This window comes from Amphibalanus amphitrite, unplaced genomic scaffold, assembly GCF_019059575.1.
Source record: "Amphibalanus amphitrite isolate SeventyFive unplaced genomic scaffold, NRLGWU_Aamphi_draft 001331F_arrow, whole genome shotgun sequence".
In the NCBI taxonomy this organism is placed as follows: domain Eukaryota; kingdom Metazoa; phylum Arthropoda; class Thecostraca; order Balanomorpha; family Balanidae; genus Amphibalanus; species Amphibalanus amphitrite.
Window position 1 is genome coordinate 22,013 of NW_024882824.1, and position 21,960 is coordinate 43,972.

The following is a 21,960-nucleotide window of genomic DNA, read 5'->3' on the forward strand; positions in this document are numbered from 1 at the left end:
GTCAAGAGCGTTTAAAATAGCAGTATACTTGTCGTCTGCACACGTATGTACAAAAGTCAGTACCACACGATATTCTATTGTTTGGATCTTGCATGATTAAGACTGAAATCGGCACGGTTATTATTACTCCGGAGCTGTCTACTCTTTAGTACTTTCTCATTCAGAAAAAGCAGCGCTTTACTGACATATGTAACGTGGTACAATTATGCCTGGAAAATAAGGCGAATTTTAAACTTCCAGTACAGTTAACAAGCAAAACCGTTTCCGAACGCAATGGCATTGGCGGCAGCCACGTGTCAGACGGAAAAACGCCGATAAAATATTTTATATAAAGCTCCATTCGTAATTTTCAAACTGTTACTGAGATCCACGGTTCCGATTTCAAAGCTACACTTTAGGCGGGTAGGGGCAGATAGTATGATCTGGTGAACCGACATCAGTAACCTGGCTGAAGGCGAGGTTTATATGCTGCACTTGGGTGATAATAGGCTGTGACACAATGCCACAGGTCAACCGAGATCGCAGTTCTCGCGGGTCAGAACTCACAGTCGCTTGCAATCACTAATTCCCGACGCGTCCATCCCTTCCACCCATAATTAATGTCCGCATTGTCTCTGTTTGTGTCCAGAGACTCCAACACACACAAGGGTGACCCGTCAGAGCATCTATTGCACTCAGGCGCACAGAACGATGGCGACATCTACACCGTTCCTGAGCGGGGCGGGACGAAACAGAGGACGCCACAAGGCTGAGTCAGAGCGACGGGACGGGGCCGTGCTCCTCTTGTCTTTCAGTACAAACGATCGGGTTGCATACACGAAGCAGACAAAACACACGGGGAGCCTGAACACCACACAGATAATCTCGGACCGAGTCAGCCAGAATCAAACACGCGAGGATGGCAAGGCGACGGCCAAGCTCGTTCGAAGCTCTTGATCGTTACATCGTCACGTCAAATTGGATCACCCAATGTTCATAAAACACCACAAATCACAGGAGCCGTAAAATCACACCTTCATGCCATAAAACTTAACAATGCGGAGGGGTGGGACAGATTATCAGTCTAAAAATGATCACCAAAGTCGGCGTGGGGGAGCGGGAGGGACTAAGCGCGAGGGATGGCAAGGGCGGCGGCTAGGACGCATGGAGAAGGGGCTGGTGTAAAAAGACCAAAAGCAAATTACGCAACAACGAAAACATGTCATACATCGAAACAGGGCATTGTTAAAAACGCATTTACCTGGCATTCTTATGCCAGACTTGTCGACTGGTAAAAGCCCATGCAGTTGCATTTGCGACATATGAATGTTTTCGTCATTGCGTAAAGTGTCTTCGTTGACTGCTTGCGATTTGGGTTCCCACACCAATGGCTGCTGTTCTGCAGTATTACTGAGAAAAACAGCCGGAGGGAGAGAGAAGGATGGGAACCGGTCGGACGGGGCGCGGTGTCAGGACAGCTGCCAGTCGATGGTTCGGACAATCAGCTGAGACTCGAGCCAGCGGCCGGCCGAGCGTCGACACCGTCGGCCACGAGTCCACCCATCCGACCGGCCGAGTTACCGCCAGCCACCAGCACACACACCGGTCGGAGTCCAGCCATCCGACCGGCCGAGTTACCGCCAGCCACCAGCACACACACCGGTCGGAGTCCACCCATCCGACCGGCCGAGTTACCGCCAGCCACCAGCACACACACCGGTCGAAGTCCACCCATCCGACCGGCCGAGTTACCGCCAGCCACCAGCACACACACCGGTCGGAGTCCAGCCATCCGACCGGCCGAGTTACCGCCAGCCACCAGCACACACACCGGTCGGAGTCCAGCCATCCGACCGGCCGAGTTACCGCCAGCCACCAGCACACACACCGGTCGGAGTCCAGCCAGCGAGCCGGGAGTCCGGGTGGATTCCGCCGTACGTGTTCTGATCGTTCTCAGAGCGACAGAGATTGTAACTAGAAGCTGAAACCAACAGAACACCTGAAACAACAGAGCCGCCGCTATGGCCTCAAGAACGAGATGACTGCTGGCCCCGACCAGAAAGAAACAATATTGAGTGGTTATAGATTAGATTAAAAGAAGCTTAAGCCAAGCCGTCATACAGATAGAATTGAATATGGGATAATTCATCCTGTCGTAAGTATGTACCTAACTAAATCGCTACACAAGCATCTCGACAAGTGATGCCTTGCAACTGAATGGTATGTGAGCCAAGCCCACTCATATCGGCTCAGTCGACCAACATCGAAGCTATCTATGAATGCCACTTGCTCAATGGCGAACTGTTCAGAAGTCTCGGTCGTTATCAGCTAGTTTCTGGGCAGACGATATTCTATCGACAGGCGCAGCACTGTGCACTGTGCAGCAGCCATCTTTGATCAAATCGGAAATTCCGATGACACCGCACTACGGAACCGTATCAGTGGTAAGCGGCACAAGGTGCTATAAATGGTACACGGTACAACCCAAACCGTGGCACCACTGCACTGTGAGCGCAGCGGGACGCTGCACTGTCTCGAACCGATACGGATCCATGGCGATTGTTAGCGCAAGACTCTCCATGACAGCCCCAAGACACCCCATACCCCACACATAACTCCCAGTAGCTCTCCCAAGCATCCCCTATCCCCAGCCAACCCATATCCAAATCCATTTCCAGCCCCCTCCCCAGTCGGCACCGGCCCGCTCGCCGCAGCGCCACCCGTCGGCTGTGGGCTGTGCAGTACGTAGGTACTCACCGCTGTCGAGTGCGGCCGGCGGCTCTCAGCCGGCTCAGTCCTTCTTTTTGGCGGCCTCCGGCTTGGCGTCGGCTCGCGCCTGGTCGCCGGCGGGTGCCTTTCCTCCGGAGACGGCGCGCTGCAGGGAGTCCCAGACGCCGCCCAGGAACACGGCGCAGAAGAGGTTCTCGAACGGCACGAACGGATCGTGGATGCCCAGCAGCATCGAGGACAGCTGGCGGCACAGGAGGGGGCGGGTCAGTGGCGCATGGGGGGACACTGGGAACGTGAGTGGTCGGTCACCGGTCAGATCGCGGTGCGGGTCATTATGTCATCAATCAGAGTGTAGGCCATTAGGCGATTGATCAGGCCACACTATAGGTCATCAGGTCATTGAGCTGACAATGTGACGAGTCGTCAAACCCTCAAGTCAGGCCACAGGCGGGCGAACCAGTTACCGATAAGGCCGTGCAATATATGAACGAAATCACGTTCGATTGGAACAGACATATCACATGCAACGGCAGCGCAGTGGGGCAGTCACTCCGCCTGAGCATACGCCCTCGGGGCGGCATTTTCAGATATAATAGATATTTTGGAACATTGTGATCAGGTATGCAGGCGATTTTAAATTGACGCAAAGCAAACACCAATACGTGACACGGTCGCTTAGATGCAGGATAGAGATTCTGACGGATGATACCCATCTCCGCTGCTCCAACTAGAAGATACACATTTTGATGGATACAAATACTCGTAAGACCATGGTGCAGTCAATGATGAATGTCCGTGTCGCCCCCCATACAGACCTTGAAGTAGACGAAGAAGATGGTGATTCCGAAGTAGACCAGCGCATGCGGGGCAGAGATGATGTCCGTCTTCTTATCAAGCACGAAGATAATGGCCGCCGCAATCGAGGCTTTGGTCGGGCTGTAAGGCGAGAACAAATATTTGATATCTCACACAGTCAGTCGGAATAAATCCAGCGGCGCACCCCACGTATCGGTATCGCGGTATCGCGGGCGCACTCCCACGGCGGAGCTGCTCATAGCTGAGTTACATGGGACTCGGGACCGCGCGCCGGCCGGGTGGGGCGGACGTAGACCCAGGACCTGAATCGCGGCTGGGTGGGGCGGGCACAACAGACCCAGACCAGGCCCACCACACCAGTGAAAGCGACCAACACTGGAGAGTGGACCAGTGGAGCAAACCCAAACCCAGATCGGCTGGGTGAGGCAGGCATGGCCCAGACTCGCCACTCGTCTGCAGTTTAACAAACCCAGACGGGCTGGGTAGCGCGGACACAGACCTGCCGTCCGCGGCGAACTACCGATACGACCAACACTGACGATAAACACTACCGTCAGAGAGCAGCACAGACCAACTTTGTATATGGCTGCAACTGGCACCGACCGTAAGGTTGCAGACTACCTAAAGGCCACAGGCACCAAACCGTTAGCGGGCGGCCACATGTCGGTCAATGGGCGATCAATGCAAGTTTACCAGAAGGCCAACGATCCGATACTCACAAGCTGGGTCCCATGATGTCGATGGCAGTGGGGGTCCAAACGCCGCGGAACAGGCGCTCCATGATCTTGACGAAGCCGCTGCCGTTGCCCTTGACGGTGCCGACCAGCACCATAATGAGGTAGCCCGTGGGGAACAGCTTGGCCGCGTGGGTGACGCCGTCGTGCACCTTCTTACACCGGTACACCTGTCAAAGGGGGCGGATGTAATATCCTTGGGGTGGGGGTGGGGTGACACTGGTGCCCATAAGGCCTTTGGTGCTCCTGCTTAGAGGAGGAGGTAGGCAATACTGCACACCTGTACATACATCTGTTATCGGGGGAAAGGAAGTAAAACGATTGGGTTGTGTGTACAGTGGAAAGAGATGTGGCAACTGGTTTGGCCAATACAATAGCGTTGAAGGAGCGTCACATAGTGATGAACCACCGTTGCTGATTGACGCATATTTTTCACTAGCAATTCATTCGCAACCGCTTCTCTCATCTCGTTCTCACCTCTTTCATAGCGGAGAGAACGACCTTGAAAGGCAGAAACTTGACGACCTTGTAACCGATGTCAAACGGAGAATAAAATATCACGTACCTGAAACAGAAACGCAAAAACATTACCGATTCTCTGAGCCATGCTTGACCGACGGTTAAGCTTTATTTAGATGCATTTATCCATGGCGATGTGGTGGTACGCAATCTGTGAAGTCTAGATGAGTACCAGTTGCCATTGCCAGCTCGTCTTATGTAACTGTGCCAAAATCACTATCGGGTCGCGACACCACCAGAGCTATTGGTTCCGCCTCGCCCCAGCAACAACCGACGCGGCGTCCCGGCCAGTAGACACCCCCAGAGTTACGAGCCCCGCGCCACCCCGCCCGCGGGTCAGCCGACGATGCACCCCGCCCCGCCCCGTCCGCCCCACCGCACTGACCAGACGGCCGTGGCTAGCAGCAGCTGGTTGTTGTTCTTCACGGCGCCCAGCACCGGCTCGCCCAGCAGGAAGTTGGCCAGCAGACCGCCGGCGAATATGGAGAACATGGAGGAGAACCAGGTGGCCAGCGGGTGTTTCCGCGAGAACGCCAGCGCCCCTGTGGGTCGAACAGAGATGATACTGAGCTGAGGTCACGGCTCGTACTACACGGGAGGAGCTGCAGGGACAGGCACCAGGCCTCCGCCTATGAATACCTGCCGTAAATTAATCAGTTGCATGATGCATCAATAGTGGATTGGTTTCGTCTCACGACTTCATCAGCGCGAAAGAATGTGATAAATGTTACGTTTTGCAAGTGCTAATGAACTATAGAGGCATCTTTAGCTTAGTGATCATGGACAGCACATTTGTGAATTAGCAAGATGAAACACTTTAACACTCGGCGATCCGGAAAGCGGTATCCGACAACCCAACACATTTTTCCCAAAATCGGATTTACTTCAAACACGTTACTCAGTAGTTTAACCCGCGCCGGGCGGAGGGGTTTTTGAACACCCCCTGCGGTTTTTCGCAGATACCTCAAATTCGGCGGCGCTCCCGCCGCCGTTTTTGGCATAACTGCTCATGCATCTTTCCCGCACATGTTGTGGAAATTTCAGACCAGGTCACTCAAGGTCAGGTCACCTAGAACTCACTCCAGAACGTTAGAATCCTTATTATAGCTGCACCGACCGACGGCCTAGACATTTTGAAAACGGCCTAGTCAGTTTTCAAACGGTCTGGCGAAGTGCAACAGACTCTGAAGATCACTTAATTAATGGATCCAGGTCGGTCGATGACCAGTACGTATCCATGAACGCTTGCGCATTGTGCTAAATGAATCGTCTACGTCGAACATTTTCTTACCGTGCAGCTGCTCGGCCCGGCAATTTTCCCGACAATATTACTAACCAGTATAACGCCTTTCGGGGCGACTAACGGAGCGAGCGAGAGGGTGGGCCTTGCACGTGCGAAATTGCGAGGGGGTACCTCCAACTGACTTGTGCACGGCACCCTACTAACCGGTCCCTAACGATGTGCCAAATTTGAGCACAATCGGCCCAGCCGTTCTCGAGATCTGGAAGCGGCACCCTGCACGTGCGCACGTGCAAAATGGGTCCCAACTGACTTGTGCACGGCACCCTACTAACTGGTCCCTAACCGTGTACCAAATTTGAGCGCTATCGGTCCAGCCGTTCTCGAGATCTGGAAACGACCCCTGCACGTGCGCACGTGCAGCAGCACCCCAACTCTGGCATATGAATATGCAGTGCCTAGTGGGTGCCTACCTACATGCCAACTTTCAGCACAATCGGCCAAGTAGTTACCGAGATATTGCAACAATTACAAAACTGACACCTCTTCGTTTTGCACGTGGCACGTGCATAAGGGGTCACCCACATGCATCGGGAATAGTCCAATACTTGGTAGAAGGAATGAAGCTACCCTACAAAAATTACCGCGTGTAAATCGGTCAAGTGGTTGCTGAGATATAAGCCTCGCAAAAGCGTCCGCACGGCCGGCCGGCCGGCCGGCCGCTCATACTCAGAAATTTCCGTTATTCTACGTAAGACTCCGCTCGCTTCGCTCGCTCCGTAATAATACAAGTTTTCGAGCCGCCTGTTTACGGCCATCCAGTTGATGGAGCCTGGTGAAGCCACTACTGGTGAAGCCTGGTGAAGCGTATCACTACACTGTGCAAGACTCACTGATTATTTTGCGGAACAGCATAAAACGCAGGAGCGCAGAATGGACATTAGAGTTGACATTAGAGTCCTCACCGCGCCCGGTCGACCGCCGGCGCGGTGGCGTACGCCGGCAATACTTGACCATTGCGGTGGAAGGCCAAACTTTGAAGTCAGTGAAGTCAGTGGCCGGGTCGACCAGGCGCTATACGGGCCGGACTCAGTTCTGCTAATCTATTCCTGACCAAGCTTTCATGGTGCCATGTAATGTCATGATACGGTCGTGCTTCAACAAACTTAACATTGTCCAGCTAACTTCATGCAGACCAGATTGTTTTCAAAGTGCCTAGACCGTTTGCGAACGGCCTGGTGTCTCAAAAGTTGTCATACGGCCTAGACGGTTTCCAAACGGCCTGAAAGTTCAGGCGGTTTGCATACAGCCTGGAATTTCAGCCCGTATTCAAAGTTCAAACGGCCTGACTTTTCAGTCCGTTTGCATACTGACTGGGCTGAGCATACTGATTTAGGCCGTTTGCAAACGGCCTGAATCGGACCAGGCCGTTTGCAAACGGACTGAGTTTTCATACAGCCTGTAACATATACAAAATGTAGATATATCTCGGAATTTCGATATCGGTGACCTAAAGTCAGGTTAATTTTGCGACCTTTCCGTTAGGTATAAGTCAATGGGAGAAAATTGAAAGGCGCTTTTTTGGACGAACGTCATTCCAAACACTCTCAAACATCGTGTCACCGGTAAATTGGACAAGCTGAATCGAAAAATGGCACCCGTGACCCCTCCTTATGTCTCTGAGGTCATCAGGTCATGGAAGGTCCCCAGGAGTTTTTTTTTTACAATAACTTTTGATAGAGACGTACTAGAGCGATGAAAACACCTCAGATGTGTTCCGCTCGACGATACGGATCGACTGATATGCATAGGTGGGCAAGTCCGTTAAATCGCTAATCCTTTAATTAACGGAACTAAATTTTGGGTTAACGATTAACGGACTCGCTAATTTTTTCCACGTGTAACGGACCGTTTTAGTTCCGTTACTCTTCGACTCCGTAATCGTTAAAATTTAGTCCGTTAATCCATTAATCGTTACTTTTATTTCGAAGCAAAAAGTTTACTGTAAAGTTACTGGTGTGCATGAAACCTTCATGCGGCGAAGTTTTTCCTTTCTGGATCTGGCAGCATTTTATTTATTTCAGTTGTGGCCAAATACCAACTATTACACCACTGAACTCTATAATGTGGAATGCGCATCGGCCGCCAAATGGTGTCCAACGGTGCCGCCATGTTGCGCAGACCAGAGGCCTGTTTCACTAAAAACTTGCGATTACAAGTGTTTGAACTTTACAATTCATAAGTATTTTTGCAAACTATGTAAAATCGGGTTTCACTAAACTTCATCACCAGCGGCACCTCCGATAAAAAAAATTGGTAAATAAACTTGTAAACAATAAAATTGTTTTTAATCAAGAACTTTAACATGTTATGGATATTGCTTCTTTTTATCAAACTATGTCTAGTTTTCATGTCAGAAATTGCAGGAATAAATTAAAAATAATGATGCTGTTTCTGAGTGGTATAAATGATAGTTCACAATATCTTATTATTGAAACAAAATAACACGTAAAACATTTGACAGCAGAAGACTGTTGAATGCAATTATGGCGCGCGAATGACAAAACATGACGATATTTATTTATTGCTCGTAGCTGGTTCGTAGGGAATGTGCTAAGTGAAAAAGAGCATATAATGACTCAGCATATCATATTTGTTTTAAATAATTGATTGCTTTGCATCATTGCACAAAAAGTATCAAAATTCCGAACGTCAGGACCACTGGAATTTCAGGTTTGTAATTACGATGTTTTCTTTCAAGTTTCTGGTCTTCGTGAAACAGAAAGTTTGCGATTCCCGTGTTTTCTAGCAAACTTTTTCTTGTAAAAAAGTTTGCAAATTTTAAACTCAAAATTCATGCCCGAAGGTTTCGTGAAATCCAAATTTCAAATGTTGGTAATTATTTCTTGTAAACTCAAGTTTTTTCTTTGTAATTACACACTTTATTTGTTAGTGAAACAGGCCTCAGAAAGCGGCCGCCGCCTGTGCTGGGGAATAGGGAATTCGGGACCTCGATTTACGTTTGCGGTCGCTGCATCCGTTACGCTCAAGCTATGTGGACACGCAACCCGGCATCTTACGCAGAATTGAGTGGAGAACAAGATGAAATCCTAAAAAATCATCAGATATAAGGAACTAATACGTTAAACCCTTATAAGTCAATGGGGAAATATGAAAATTGCTATTTTGGCGCCGAGAATGATCTGAAACTATCTCAAGCATATAAAATCATGATTTCATGCACTCTTTGCAAGGTTCTATGCTTCATATTTGCATTGTTGCCCTTGCGTGACGTCATTTGTGACGTCACAAGGGTCACAAGTTTTCTTCAATAACTCCCGATCAAATTGAGCTAGCGAGTCGGGAAAGCCACCAATGGACTCAGGAAGACTTGCCCAATCGAATGATATGCGACATGACCTCTTTCGACCAACTTCGTGACCCGGGGGTGCTGACCTGACCTTGACCTGAGGTCAACACCCTAAGTTGACCTGACCCGAGCAAAAAGTATATCACTCGATGCGCCTGAGCTAGCTGAACACGATGATGCCAAAATCGCGGCTCTACGGCCATTTTTGGCGAAGTTATTTACCAAAAACCGAACCCGTGCCTTAGATCACTTGACCTGACCTCAGAGGTCACCGGTTGACCTGAGACCCTTACAGCGGGTTCCTACCAGTCACTCTGCATTATACTTTGCCGCATACTACCACTTTACCGCTTAATTCTAGTTTAATTAGCGGTGCATTAGCGAGGTGGGTTCAATCAACCCCCTCGGCCGGGGCAAATGTAGGTCCGGCGAGTGAATTTGAGGAATTCTGAAGATAAGATCGTGTTCCCCACTCAATTCTGCGTAAGATGCCGGGTTCCGTATCTACGTAACTTGAGCGTAACGGATACGGCGGCCGCGAACGTAAATCGAGGTCCCGAATTCCCTATTCCTCAACACAGGAGGCAGCCGGTTTCTGGTCTGCGCAATATGGCCGCCACCGTTAGACACTACGGCCAATAGGGTTGAAGCGGCAGTGCTCCCTTGTGTATTACACCGACCTTGATAATAGTGCAGGCATTACAAAAGCGAAGAACACGTGCGCGGTTTGCATTGCTATTACGTGACCGCGCTACGACAAGTGAGTGGCGCCTAGCCGTTAGCGTAGGTTGGTCGAGTTGTCCTCAGAAAAATGCACAAGCATTTTCATATTATTATGATATTACCGTGTAAAATGTTAACGATTAACGGACTAAAGTAACTTCCGTTACTTATGTTGTGAATTAACGGATTATCGTTTAACAGAACTAACTTTTTAGTTAACGGATTAACGATTAACGAAACTAACTTTTTGATTAACGATGCCCACCTATGCTGATATGCAACTGACCTTTCCCGGTCAGGTCATGACCTTGACCTGGTGTAAAATTTTCAAAGTGATCTTTCAAGGTTAAAGTATAGTTCATTCGACGCGTCTCGACGAGAGGAACACGATGCTGGCAAAATAAATGACGTCACTTCCTTGAGTCAAAAGTTATACAGAAAACGTTTTGAATAAAAACGGTTATTTTTGGAGTTTTTGCTCTCTGGAGGCTAAACCGTTGACCTGAGGTCAAATCTGAGGACATGCTGGCGAAAAACGTTAAAAGAGCTATCGAATGCGCTTTTCTGCGGCGCTATAGCTCTATCGGTTCCCGAGTTAGTAGTTGGAAGTTTCTAAAGTTGTTGAAATGGACAAAATTTGACCTTTGATGACCTCTAGCCAGTGGCGGATCCAGGGGGGGCAGCATTTGCCCCCCCAAACGGCATAATTTTAACATTACGCCTATGGACGATGCATGGAAAGAATCGATAAATTGTTATGGTTTGCCCCCCCCCCCCCAAAAAAAAACTGAGCTGGATCCGCCTCTGCCTCTGGCGACCTGACCTTTGACCTGACCTATAAATAACCGAAGTACTTGGGTCATTATTTTTGACGCTCTTTTGAATACCGCTTACCTCGTGTCGCTACGTCAACGTGGCTCGGGAGCCGAGTTAGGGGGGGGGGGGTCAGACACCCCCGGCCCGGCGCTGAAGTCGCAGAGCACCGGCCCGGCGCGGGTTAAAGAAAGTTTTTTTGTAGAGGCTACTCAAAGCAAACTAGGCTACTCATAGCAAAAAATGAACCACATAAACCAAAGCAAGCTGATTGAACATAGCAACTTTTGCTTCGTATGGCATGCATCGACGCCGCACTAATAGCAAAAATAACACCGTGATAACGAAGCTCGTAATTTTTGTATATGAGCTGTGATTGCTGTGTGTGATAAGGGCCACTTGGACGAGCCGGTCTAGGTGGCGAGGACACAGGAATGGTAGACAAGGTTGGTCACGTCAAACACAATGGCGAGGAGAGACAATTGTATCTACACGAGGACAACGTTCGGTAGTGGGCCTACTTTCCTTGCAAAATCCTTGTTTGGTATTGGCCATCGTCATTAATATGCGTCATAGTGGATCACATCGAACCGTGGAGGCCAAAAATAGCATCATAGGTATCAAAACCGATGTCCTACTGCCTTTTCCTCACAACACAAATTAGAGGGACTATCCCACCTTTAACATGGGGTTTGAGTTGAGATAGACAAGTTTGCGGCGAGGTTCAGAAACCACTATCTATCTAGGTTGCAACCCCCGCAGCTTCTTGGTGTTGAAAAAATTCGTTCCCTTCATTTGAAAATGGGCCTTGTGCAAGGCCCTATCTTCAACATGGAGCGACCGTTAGTGTGACGTCACTCGTTTAGTCATTCTGATTTAAAGGGACTATCCCACCTTTAACATGGGGTTTGAGTTGAGATAGCCAAGTTTGCGGCGAGGTTCAGAAACCACTATCTATCTAGGTTGCAACCCCCGCGGCCTCTTGGTGTTGAAGAAATTCGTTCCCTTCATTTGAAAATGGGCCTTGTGCAAGGCCCTATCTTCAACATGGAGCGACCGTTAGTGTGACGTCACCTCGTTTAGTCATTCTGATTTAAATGGGTTTGTTCGTTGAAAAATCGCTTAAAACTTGGTCTGAACTTTGTTGTGGTGCCTACGCCCTACAGAGTAAAAAGAATCAGCTTTATGACAGTAATGTGGCCTGGGGAAGGAGGTAATTTTGGGCTGTGACGTCACATATTTGAAAGTTTGTGTTTGGAATATGGGAAGCCTAAGATGTTTAATGAAAAATAAATGCCAGAACCATGTTCCTGGTCATCCAATCTATAAAGTTGGGCACAATTTAACTGGTTTTAACAACATTTTAGAAGGTGGGATAGTCCCTTTAAATGGGTTTGTTCGTTGAAAAATCGCTTAAAACTTGGTCTGAACTTTGTTGTGGTGCCTACAGAGTAAAAAGAATCAGCTTTATGACAGTAATGTGGCCTGGGGAAGGAGGTTATTTTGGGCTGTGACGTCACATATTTGAAAGTTTGTGTTTGGAATATGGGAAGCCTAAGATGTTTAATGAAAAATAAATGCCAGAACCGTGTTCCTGGTCATCCAATCTATAAAGTCGGGCACAATTTAACTGGTTTTAACAACATTTTAGAAGGTGGGATAGTCCCTTTAACGCATGGTTTTGTTATTCTAGACCCCAAAAGGCTACTGGTCGATTTTCACAATTTCAACGGCATCACTTGACATATTTGTGGAGCTAAAAGCTTTATCAGTGACCTATGAATCACCGCTGGTGTTACAGGTCAGACAAAAAAAAAATATTTGATGCGACTTGCGAGTCACACAGCGAAAAGCGTTACAGTTACGAGGTCAGGCTACAAAGTTATTGTCACAAAAAGCACTGCGTCAAGGTAAGGACTATAAAGGTCGTGATTCGTGAATATGTCACCGTAGGTAAATTGTGAAACCTTACTTTCAAGATTGACCATTTACGGCATTAAGAGATAAGCCAAAAAGACACAATTCTTGCAGTCATGCGCCGTTGTTTCAATCAGACGGCCCGAAGTTAAGCACGCCATCAGCCAATAAACGCACTAAAGGAGTCTCAGATTTTAAATTCAGACAGTGACAGGCAATTGCTTCAGAAATCAGAACTTGAAACATTTTGAAATGTCATTATTCGTATGGATGATTAATGATAAGGTACTAATCAATGCTACGAAAAAAAACCTGCGGCATTTGTCATTGCCTTATATAGTGCAAACGGTACATAACTTCTAGAGTTTTTCTTTACGAATAAATAGTCAGAATTTTGACATGTTATTGTGTACCTGAGCGCCATTGCAGTTTGTGCGGATTGACAGGGACAGTCGAATTAGGAACATAGCCTAGACCCGAACCCGTGGGAGCATCTCCTGGTGTCCGAGACGACGAAGCTGATCGATTAAAAAAAAACAGAGCAAACGGCACGACCAGACCCCTGTTGGCAGGTCAAACCTGACCGGTCACCGTGGCTCGTCCAGCGTGGCGTAATTCCGCGACATGGGTCTCGTTTCATAAAGCGAGTCCGTAACTGCATGTGAAGCGATAAATTTATTTCCCCTTCTCTCTTCTGTTCTTGCTTGCAAGATAAATAATTTCAACGATTGAAACTAACGTCATTGCTTCACATGCACTTGCAATACAAGACCAAAAACCGCCGTAAGTTACGGACTCGCTTTATGAAACGAGGTCATGGTCACGACTGCGTAAGTGCGTCTGTGAAATGGCCCCAGCGAACCGTGATTTCAGTCACGAAGTCGTGTCGCAAACGGACCACGGCAGTCGGCTGCCCGGATAGATTGAGTCAAACCAAGTGAAACCATTACCCCGGGCACCGCACCGCCCTACGTGCTGCACCAGCCAACTATAGCATTTACTCGTAGATGGGTGGGAGCTCTCAGCCGAAACAAGTGATAAAAACGAAACTCTTGAGCGTACTTACCTATGTGTGCATGCATGAATATATGTAATGATGTAAGATAACCTAAGTAGTTTGTATGCGGTCATCAGAGCAATCGGTTCCAATGAACTCAAGCCACGCATAGAATTGTGAATAGGTATACAGTGGAAATGCAGCAGGTGGGTCTCCTTGAGCCATATGGTATATGAACATAATTTTACGCCATTTCGTACCGCATAAAAATACCGAAACCTTAGGATTGACGCAAAAACGTCACGTCGCTGAAACATGAAAGCTACGACGTTCCAGCACAAACAAACGGTTTCAAGAAACAACAAGCAAAATAGGGTCTGTCGACATGTTCTGAACGTTTGGTAAGCGTGTTCGAGGAATGCTAGACGTTTAGACGTCTCAAAAGGTCAGAAAATATCGATTCTCCAAATTACGGCAACCAACAGCAAACAGTAGGGCATCTGGGAAAGGTCGGCGCCCTGGATCCATCGGGGAACGGCCAGATGGGCGCGGCTCCCGCCAGCCGGGGGTTTGGCCGGGCTCAGGGGCGGCGGTGTCGGCCCGGCGCCCGTGCAGCGTCCGAACGGCCACCGACCGTCCGCTGCCGTCGGCTATATTTGCCACCGCCGCCGCCGGCGGTATTCTTGGCTCGGCCCGGCCGTATACCGGTGCCGGTGCCGACGCGACGGCCGCGACGGGGGCGACGCCAGCCGACCGCAGGGAAGCGGGAAGCGCGGCCCGCCCCCACACTGAGAGCGGGTCACCCTCACCAGCGCCGGCCGACATTGACATCGGACGTCAGCGCACCGCAAACGGCCGACGGTCACTCGATACTGGATAGTGGATCAATGTGATACGATAACCTCCACGGCCTACCCAATCACCAACCGACAATAACCAACAACGTCCCAAAATAACGCGACAGTCCCCGACACCTGAAACAGGCCTATTGACTGCAGATTGTTTGATCATACGGTCCATTCGAGTAAAATTGTTTACTTTGTACATTTATTAAATAACAAGTAAAAACGTATTCATCCAGTTCGGATCGTAGGGCGCCGCCGCCGGCTGTCACCTGTCAAGCCCCGAGCCGCATGAACGACTGTACCGACGACGTGCCACGTGTCGAGACTCGGGAGTCAGGAGAGGGCAAGGGAGAGAGAAAGGGGTATATAGTGACGATCTGACGCCGGAGCAGGGCCGCCGACTTCTCCACAGGACACTCGACCGGCCCCGGTGGTCGGGCTGGATTCACCTGTGTATCTACCTAGTACCTTTATATATCATTCACCGTATCAGTAGCTAGGGACCGTTCCGTGCTTCTATCCTCAGGATACTGAAATCCTTCTCCTCCACGCCGCAACCCCCCTCCGGACTGGACAGGCAACTTTATCTCAAGCGGGCTGCTCCCTTGGAGCGGCACCGCTGCTCCTGAGGGAGCGCACCCCGTCCCGTAGCCGGGTGCAGTAAGTGCCTTGGGGCTGGGTGGCCTGTCCTCTGGACGGGCTCAGCCCCGGCGACTCACTAGGGTGCCTGCCCAGACCAATGTCTCCCCCTAATTCCTATCATCCTTCCGGCTCTGCAATGGTCTTGTCAGACCGAAAGGGCCTAACCCAACAAAACAAACAAACAAACAAAGTAGCTAGGGATTTGTCCATGGTCGGATATGAGGGGACCAGGTTCGGCCGACTACCCATGGCGAATCGTGACCCGGGTTGGGATGAGACCCCATACAGGTACAGTGGAGGCATGGGAAACAGGCGGTTACTGGGTCAGAAGGGACACATCGAATGGGATAGGCTTCATGCTTCAGAGTCACGCTTTTTGACAATGTAATGGGAAAAGCGCTTTTCGTACTTCCAGTCGAGCCTTCTCGGTAGCCAGCCAAAAACATGTTCCCGGAATAGCGCACTAGGGCCACTTTTCGGGTCTCCAAATCACACGACACATAGGTACTTACAGTCCATAGCAGAAGTAATGTGCGGCTTCAGTCATAGGTATGTTCTGCTTCTGAAGCTTGGGAATGATTAGCCAGACTTTGAACATGTAGCTTACATGTATCTTGCAGTTTGAACTTTATCTATTGATGTGTTCTTTCGATCACTCCGCATTAAAAAATCGACAGTCAAAGCCATCCGTTGAGGTCAAGATTGGTAAAACCGCACATTACTTTAGCGGTGGGCTCTACAAACACCTTTTCAGCCAGGGGACTTTTCAGGATCGTTTCGGGATAGTCGCACACCGTCAGGTCAGGGGCTCAGCCTCACAACTTCAGCTATCAGCAGAATTCACAAATCGGACGAGAGGAGAGCCCTATTTTATATTTATGAAAGCATGCATCAGTGGTACCTTTAGTCTTCTCTTGGCTTGCTTCCTCAGCACCCCAGGCTGAGGCTGAGGAAAACCCAACTCAAAGGCTGTAACCGGCAGACCGGCGGGCGGCGGCGGCCACCGTGACCGTGATTGAAGACTGATCCAAACCTAGTTGTCCTCAGCCCTGACACCCTGCCCTGACGTGGCATCGACTGTCAATCGACTCACCTGATCCAATGTCTTCCCTGACATAGAAGCAGGTGATTGCACAGTGTGCAATGTCGAAATACGGGAACGGGTTAAGCTTGGTAACTTGATTCGCAAGATCTAGGAACGCCTCTGGATCCATCTTCAGAGGGATGAGATGTGTGATTGCAAATCAAAAGAGTAACGCAGAAAACGGTCCCAGCGAAGTAAAACACTCTTATGGCAAATGGTAAGCTTGGAAAGGAAACGCCAGTGCGGCCTGAGCGCAAACACACACACACAACACCATACACACTCAACCACCACGACGACCCGACGACGACTGCGAATTTCCAAGGCCACACAACAGTACCAAACGCAAAGGACGCAAAGTAGGGTAGACGAACTACATGGAAGATTCCATTCACAAGGTATTTTCTTACGACTTAATGTAATGTTGTTAGCTTACTTTTTCAATTTTTTTGTTTATTTTTTTGCAATCAATACTTAGGAAAATACACAAGGCATAAAGAAGTTTATTTTTGATTACTACTTTTGTTTGTAACAAATATTCAAATTATCTTGTTTAAACGTCATCAAAATTGAATAAAACAAAGCACCGAGATCAGAGATATTTTTAGCCAAAAATGACGCACCTGAGACGTACCGTTTTCGTGCCATTTTTCCACTGAACTCTCATTTTTCCTTTGCATTTGCATTATGCATTATTCCAAGTCTTTATAGCTCTCATTATTCGCTAATTTACGGTGTACGTGCCCTAACCCAAAACAACAACAGCTATTTGCGTTGTAGATATTTTCTCCATGAAATGCAAGAATTTTGTTTTGCCAGGTGTGGTTGCTTGCTTTGAACAAAGATTCCAAGACACAAGATCTTGTAAGGTCTAGTATTCTTATTCTGATTCAGCTAAGATGTGCTGGAAAGACATAAGACTAAGGCAACACATTGACATTATTGATGTTATAATGGCATTGTGATTGTGCTGCAAAATATTTCATTTTCAGGCGAGAGAAAAATAAGATGCATACAGTCACTCCTCATCCTGTCATCAGAGCTTAAATCTGCCATCTTTTACCTCATCACACCATTATCAGGATTCAGGGCTGTCTAATATATGTTTATTTTTAATTGTCAAAAGGTCTGTTTCAGTTGTTGCTTCAACCACTCCAACTTCCTCTTATCTTAGCCGGTCCCATAGCTCAGTTGGTTAGAGCGTTGGACTCCGCGTGGTGAGAGCACGCGTTCCCGTTTATGACTATCCGGGTTCGAAGCGTGACGGGCGCTTGACATTTATGGGCCTCCTGACAGGTATGGTTGCGGTTGGTGGCAGGCCGTACTTAGCCAGGCGAAGTCAGCGAGGGGACCGGCCGTGCACGGCTTTGTGCGCACGTTAAACTTTGGACTCTAAATTCTGCCATAGAATCGGAATTGCGCGATTGCAGGGTAGAGGGCAGGGTGATCGCAACAAGCTTTGCTTGGTGGTGGCTCTGTCCTTGTGAATCCTTCCCATCATAAGGTTTGGACTAAATTAAAAAAAAATCTTCTAAGTTCTAACCACCTCTTGTTTAAAAATTGTTCCAATCACTCATCAAAACTCCTCTTCCTCTAAGCTCATCCTTATTTCACATCTCGCCATCACTTATCTCTTCCTCCCACCTTTCTCATTGTAATTCCTGAATGAAAGTTAATTTTTGGATGAAGCTCTGGTGTAGACATTATTGGTGCATGTAAACCTATGAGTTTATTTATAAGTACCTATTGGGTTGGGCAGCATGTAAATAATTGTAGCCATTGAGAAGATTGAAGTATTTTAAAATAGGTATTTCTAGCATGTATGCAAGGTTTTTTTAAAGCTAAGCTTGTCTCAAAATTATGATTGGTGCACCATGAATCATCAACTGTTACAACTGGCAAACAGCTGATTTCTTCACAGAAATGTTTTCATGGCTGCTCTTAAACAGCTTTCCTTGAAGCTCATCTAATGTCAATGGATATTTTTTAGGTTAACCATGGGAACAGACTCAAAGGCTAATTTTATCAACAGCAAAATTGCTGGCTGGGGACCTTTGTCTGAGGTGAAAAGTCACCCCTGAATTCCATGAGACATTCCACAAATAACCACTGATGTAAAATAGTAACAGCCAGCCCAACTCATATGCTTCTACATAATTCATTGATTATTTTTTCTGGTTCATGAAACCTCTTTGAAACTGAAACCTCTTTGAAGCTTTAGAAAATAGAAATGTGACAGCCTGAATTTTATCGGTTGTTAAAACTTGCCACAGGAAATAATCGAGCAAAATTTAATTAGCCTTTCAGGTCAATGTCTTCATCAGAGTTGTGCTTGTGCAATGAGCATGAGATGTACTTAAATATTCAGGTAATCGTTTTTACTTGGGTCTATTTTTTAATTAAAGCCATTTGGCATGAAAGGGAAAATTAAATACCTTAAAAATGTACCTTATTTAGGTCAGCTTGGGGTCATCAGAGAGGTCACTTAGCAGTCATAGAGGTCATATGGGAGGTCATAGAGGTCATGTGGTGTTATAAGTGTTCAACATGTCATTACACAATGCACATTTTATTCGCTAACCAGGTAGGTTCTTTTGGACATTGTAATAAGGGGTGCCATTCCTATTGTTCTTGTATTCTCATTTTCAGACTAAGTTGTGTGGAATGGCAAGAAGTTGAACATAATTTCAAAGAAGATATTTTCAGTAGAAGATGATTACAAGCACCCTCGCAAGATATGCATGCAGCAATCTTCAGAAGGGGGTTACGTTATGCAAAGCACATTCCAGGCTGAGCTCAAGCTCAGTCCATGTGGAAGGCCTCAAGGACAAATTTGGGTCACTAATGAAGTCATACGAACAGTACATTGGAATCGCAGAAGTAACTGCTGCTCAGAATAGAGTCATTGAGGTATGTGCTATTCCAAAGCTTTAAAAGGAGAACTTGAGCAAAAGTTTTTACTATAAAGTGCATTTGAAAGAAATAATGTTGTAGGTAAAAGAAGCATTTAATTGACTGAAAGGCTTCATTTTTGTAGAGTTATTATGTATTTTGAGTTAACCAGTTGATGTGTTGATGGTTGTCACCTTGTCACGTTTCATATGCGACTCTATTTTGCTCAATGAACTCAGGGTTATCACTTTTTTGTGCATAATATCATAATCATTTTATATATTTCAGGCAGAAGAATTGTTTCTCAGGGCTCAGGCACAGAGAAGAGAGCACCAGATTCACATGAATCACATTCAAGCAAAACTCAAAGATCTACATGCTGAAATAGCTAAAACAAGCAGAGGAGAGGATCGATATTTGGCCCTTGTCACTGAGGTTTGTTGTAACAACTGTCATTCAGTTTGTTCAATATGAAGTTAAGTACCAGATGCTAAGAAACTACCTATGGATTATTTCCTTTATCACATTGTCTCATGATGAACTGCAAACAATTCAAAGGAGTGAAATATGCAACCGTGGTATGTATTAGATCGCTCAACTTGTGACTCTGGTTGCAGGAGCACCGGGTTCTCCGCGAGGAGAGCCGTCTGAGCAGCGAGTACAAGCTGCTGGAGAAGGCTGAACAGGAGCTGTTCTCGGCCCTCTCCAACGCAGTGCGCACCTCCCACGAGAAGGAGCGCGCGCAGGCCGAGAAAACCAAATACTGGTCCATCATCGGATCGGCAATCGGCGCCTTTATCGGCATCGTCGGCACGTCCATTAACAACTGGCTGCGCATGCGCGAACTGCGCAGCATAGCTTCCTCGTCGGCCGAGGTGCCCGTCAAACTGCAGGAGGATGTGGCTGTGCTGACCTCGTCGGTGGAACACCAGCAGAACGAGGTCAAAAAGGCGATGCATTCCATCGAGGTAAGCGGCTGATCGTGAATTACATTGGGATAGACTTTGACGATGCTCGTTCTGAACGCGCTTCCTGTTCAGAGCGTTACAATTATTTTATGACGTGATTCTCAAACATGTTATTCGTAAACATCTGTTTTGTTTGTCGTCATTGCCCTGATGTGGCTGTCACTCTCTCGATGTTCTGAATGCTGTTCTCGCTGCGGTTCAGAGTCGTTGTTACCCTCCCCGCCGCCCCCTGGCTCCCTCTGACCGTCCGTCCCCGCCGCCCCTGGCTCCCGCTGACCGTCCCTCCCCGCCGCCCCCTGGCTCCTGCTGACCGTCCGTCCCCGCCGCCCCTGGCTCCCGCTGACCGTCCCTCCCCGCCAGGCGCTGTTCAGCTCTCTGCCGCTGTCGGCCATCAGTCACGGCGCGGACGGCAGCGCCGGCAGGCTGCCGCTGCAGCTCGGCGAGCGGTTCGCCGCCGAGGTGTCTGCCCAGCTGGAGCGGCTGGAGCAGCAGCAGGCCGGCCTGCGGCGCGAGCTGACCGCCGGCTGGCAGCAGGCGGCCGCCGGCGGCGCCGACTCCGAGTCGGTCCAGCTGCTGCTCATGGAGCACGAGCGGCGCGTCGAGCGGCGGCTCATGCACGCCTCGGCCGCGCTGGCCACCGTCGGCGTGGTGTGTGGCGCCGCGCTGGCCGTGGCCGTCTCGCGCGCCTTCGGAGGTTAGTGTGACGACTCAGGGTGATGTGGCCCCTGCGGCGTCTGACCAGGGCTGAAAGGTGACTGTTCGACTGATCAGGGTGGGCAGGTGGTGAACATGACTGATCTCTCATAAGTCATCTCAGCCTGTAGACACCCCTGTTATTGGTTGGGCAATTAAGTCAGTGTCGATTCCTGTGGCTTGGTTGAGCGCAGGTTTTAGTCCGATCACGCTTACAAGCTCCAGGAATTAGGAGTGGCATTGAACGCCACATATGTAATGCTAATGTGACTGTGTCCATGAGGGTCAGGTATATTTGCTTCTGGTGTTGTGAGATGTGCAGAATTGGCGTTCGCTCAGCTGTGATTTTGTTGTACTGATTTCCAGTGTCCTCAGCTATCACTGACGCACCAGTTGACAAATGAGAATCAGTATTTGGTCTCAAAGAGTCATTGCGATCCATTGTTGAGGCAGGCGGGGTAATGAAAACGGTACTGTTTTCGGGAATGGTCATGTTTCTCTCGTTTTATGAAGTTATACGCTGCCTTTATCCCTCATAGCTTCTTGAAGTATGGCAGTGGCTTGCAATGCAAGTCAAGTAGAGAGTGCGGTGGTATACAGGTGATGCATTCTACAAATATGCATATGTCAAGCAGTGGTTCTTAAACACCGTTTATTTTTTGTTTGTGGTCTTAACCCATTTGTCTGACTAAAACAGGCTCCCTTCATCTGTCAAGGCCCTGACGACAATACATGACTTGCTATACATCATATGAAAGTCAGTTGCTTTGCTCATGATACTTCTCGGTATCTGAGCTAAAGAAGCATGCAGAGATAGATAATTTTCATCCCATTATTTTCGGGACAGAACACCCCGCAGGTCCTAGTCACCAGTCTCCTGTCATTGTGTGGTCCGTGTGGAGCCTGGCGTGGGCAGACATACAGATGTCGCTGTGGCGCCTTCAGGTGCCAGAACGTGTAGGTGGCGTACCCTCAAAATCACCTGATGACTCTTCCAT

At 48.4% G+C, this 21,960-nt stretch overlaps 2 protein-coding genes across 7 annotated transcripts; one reads left to right on the plus strand and one right to left on the minus strand.

Annotated features, from left to right (window-relative positions):
• Window positions 1-649: 649 nt before the first annotated feature.
• Window positions 650-16,756, minus strand: LOC122372212 (trimeric intracellular cation channel type 1B.1-like). Of its 2 annotated transcripts, none has more exons than XM_043349126.1 (7): window positions 16,419-16,756; window positions 5,164-5,320; window positions 4,737-4,824; window positions 4,245-4,429; window positions 3,525-3,645; window positions 2,737-2,950; window positions 650-1,978 (listed from the first exon to the last, which is right to left on the minus strand). In XM_043349126.1, exons 1-6 carry the CDS (start codon window positions 16,537-16,539, stop codon window positions 2,771-2,773), a joined length of 852 nt encoding a protein of 283 aa, XP_043205061.1. In that variant the 5' UTR covers window positions 16,540-16,756; the 3' UTR covers window positions 650-1,978; window positions 2,737-2,770. The 2 variants fall into 2 exon arrangements, with proteins under 2 accessions (XP_043205061.1, XP_043205062.1); XM_043349127.1 differs by having other exon boundaries at window positions 650-1,960; window positions 16,419-16,739.
• Window positions 16,757-17,034: 278 nt separating this feature from the next.
• Window positions 17,035-21,712, plus strand: LOC122372214 (mitochondrial potassium channel-like). 5 transcript variants are annotated; one of them, XM_043349134.1, is made up of 5 exons: window positions 17,035-17,273; window positions 19,059-19,319; window positions 19,590-19,736; window positions 19,919-20,269; window positions 20,630-21,712. In XM_043349134.1, the coding sequence occupies exons 2-5, from the start codon at window positions 19,122-19,124 to the stop codon at window positions 20,966-20,968; spliced, it is 1,035 nt and encodes a 344-aa protein (XP_043205069.1). In that variant the 5' UTR covers window positions 17,035-17,273; window positions 19,059-19,121; the 3' UTR covers window positions 20,969-21,712. The 5 variants fall into 5 exon arrangements, with proteins under 5 accessions (XP_043205069.1, XP_043205067.1, XP_043205065.1 ...); XM_043349132.1 differs by having other exon boundaries at window positions 17,049-17,228; XM_043349130.1 differs by having other exon boundaries at window positions 17,050-17,278.
• Window positions 21,713-21,960: the final 248 nt, after the last annotated feature.

What these genes read in the sequence shown, in the direction of transcription:
- LOC122372214 (XM_043349134.1), top strand. Translation starts at nt 19,122, where the DNA reads ATGATTACAAGCACCCTCGCAAGATATGCATGCAGCAATCTTCAGAAG. An exon ending in ATTTGGCCCTTGTCACTGAG is followed by an intron (nt 19,737 to 19,918) that starts GTTTGTTGTAAC and finishes CTCTGGTTGCAG; the next exon opens with GAGCACCGGGTTCTCCGCGA. An exon ending in AGGCGATGCATTCCATCGAG is followed by an intron (nt 20,270 to 20,629) that starts GTAAGCGGCTGA and finishes CCTCCCCGCCAG; the next exon opens with GCGCTGTTCAGCTCTCTGCC.
- LOC122372212 (XM_043349126.1), bottom strand. Translation starts at nt 16,539, where the DNA reads ATGGATCCAGAGGCGTTCCTAGATCTTGCGAATCAAGTTACCAAGCTT. An exon ending in TTCTCTCCGCTATGAAAGAG is followed by an intron (nt 4,430 to 4,736) that starts GTGAGAACGAGA and finishes CCCCTTTGACAG; the next exon opens with GTGTACCGGTGTAAGAAGGT. An exon ending in GACATCATGGGACCCAGCTT is followed by an intron (nt 3,646 to 4,244) that starts GTGAGTATCGGA and finishes CTCGCCTTACAG; the next exon opens with CCCGACCAAAGCCTCGATTG.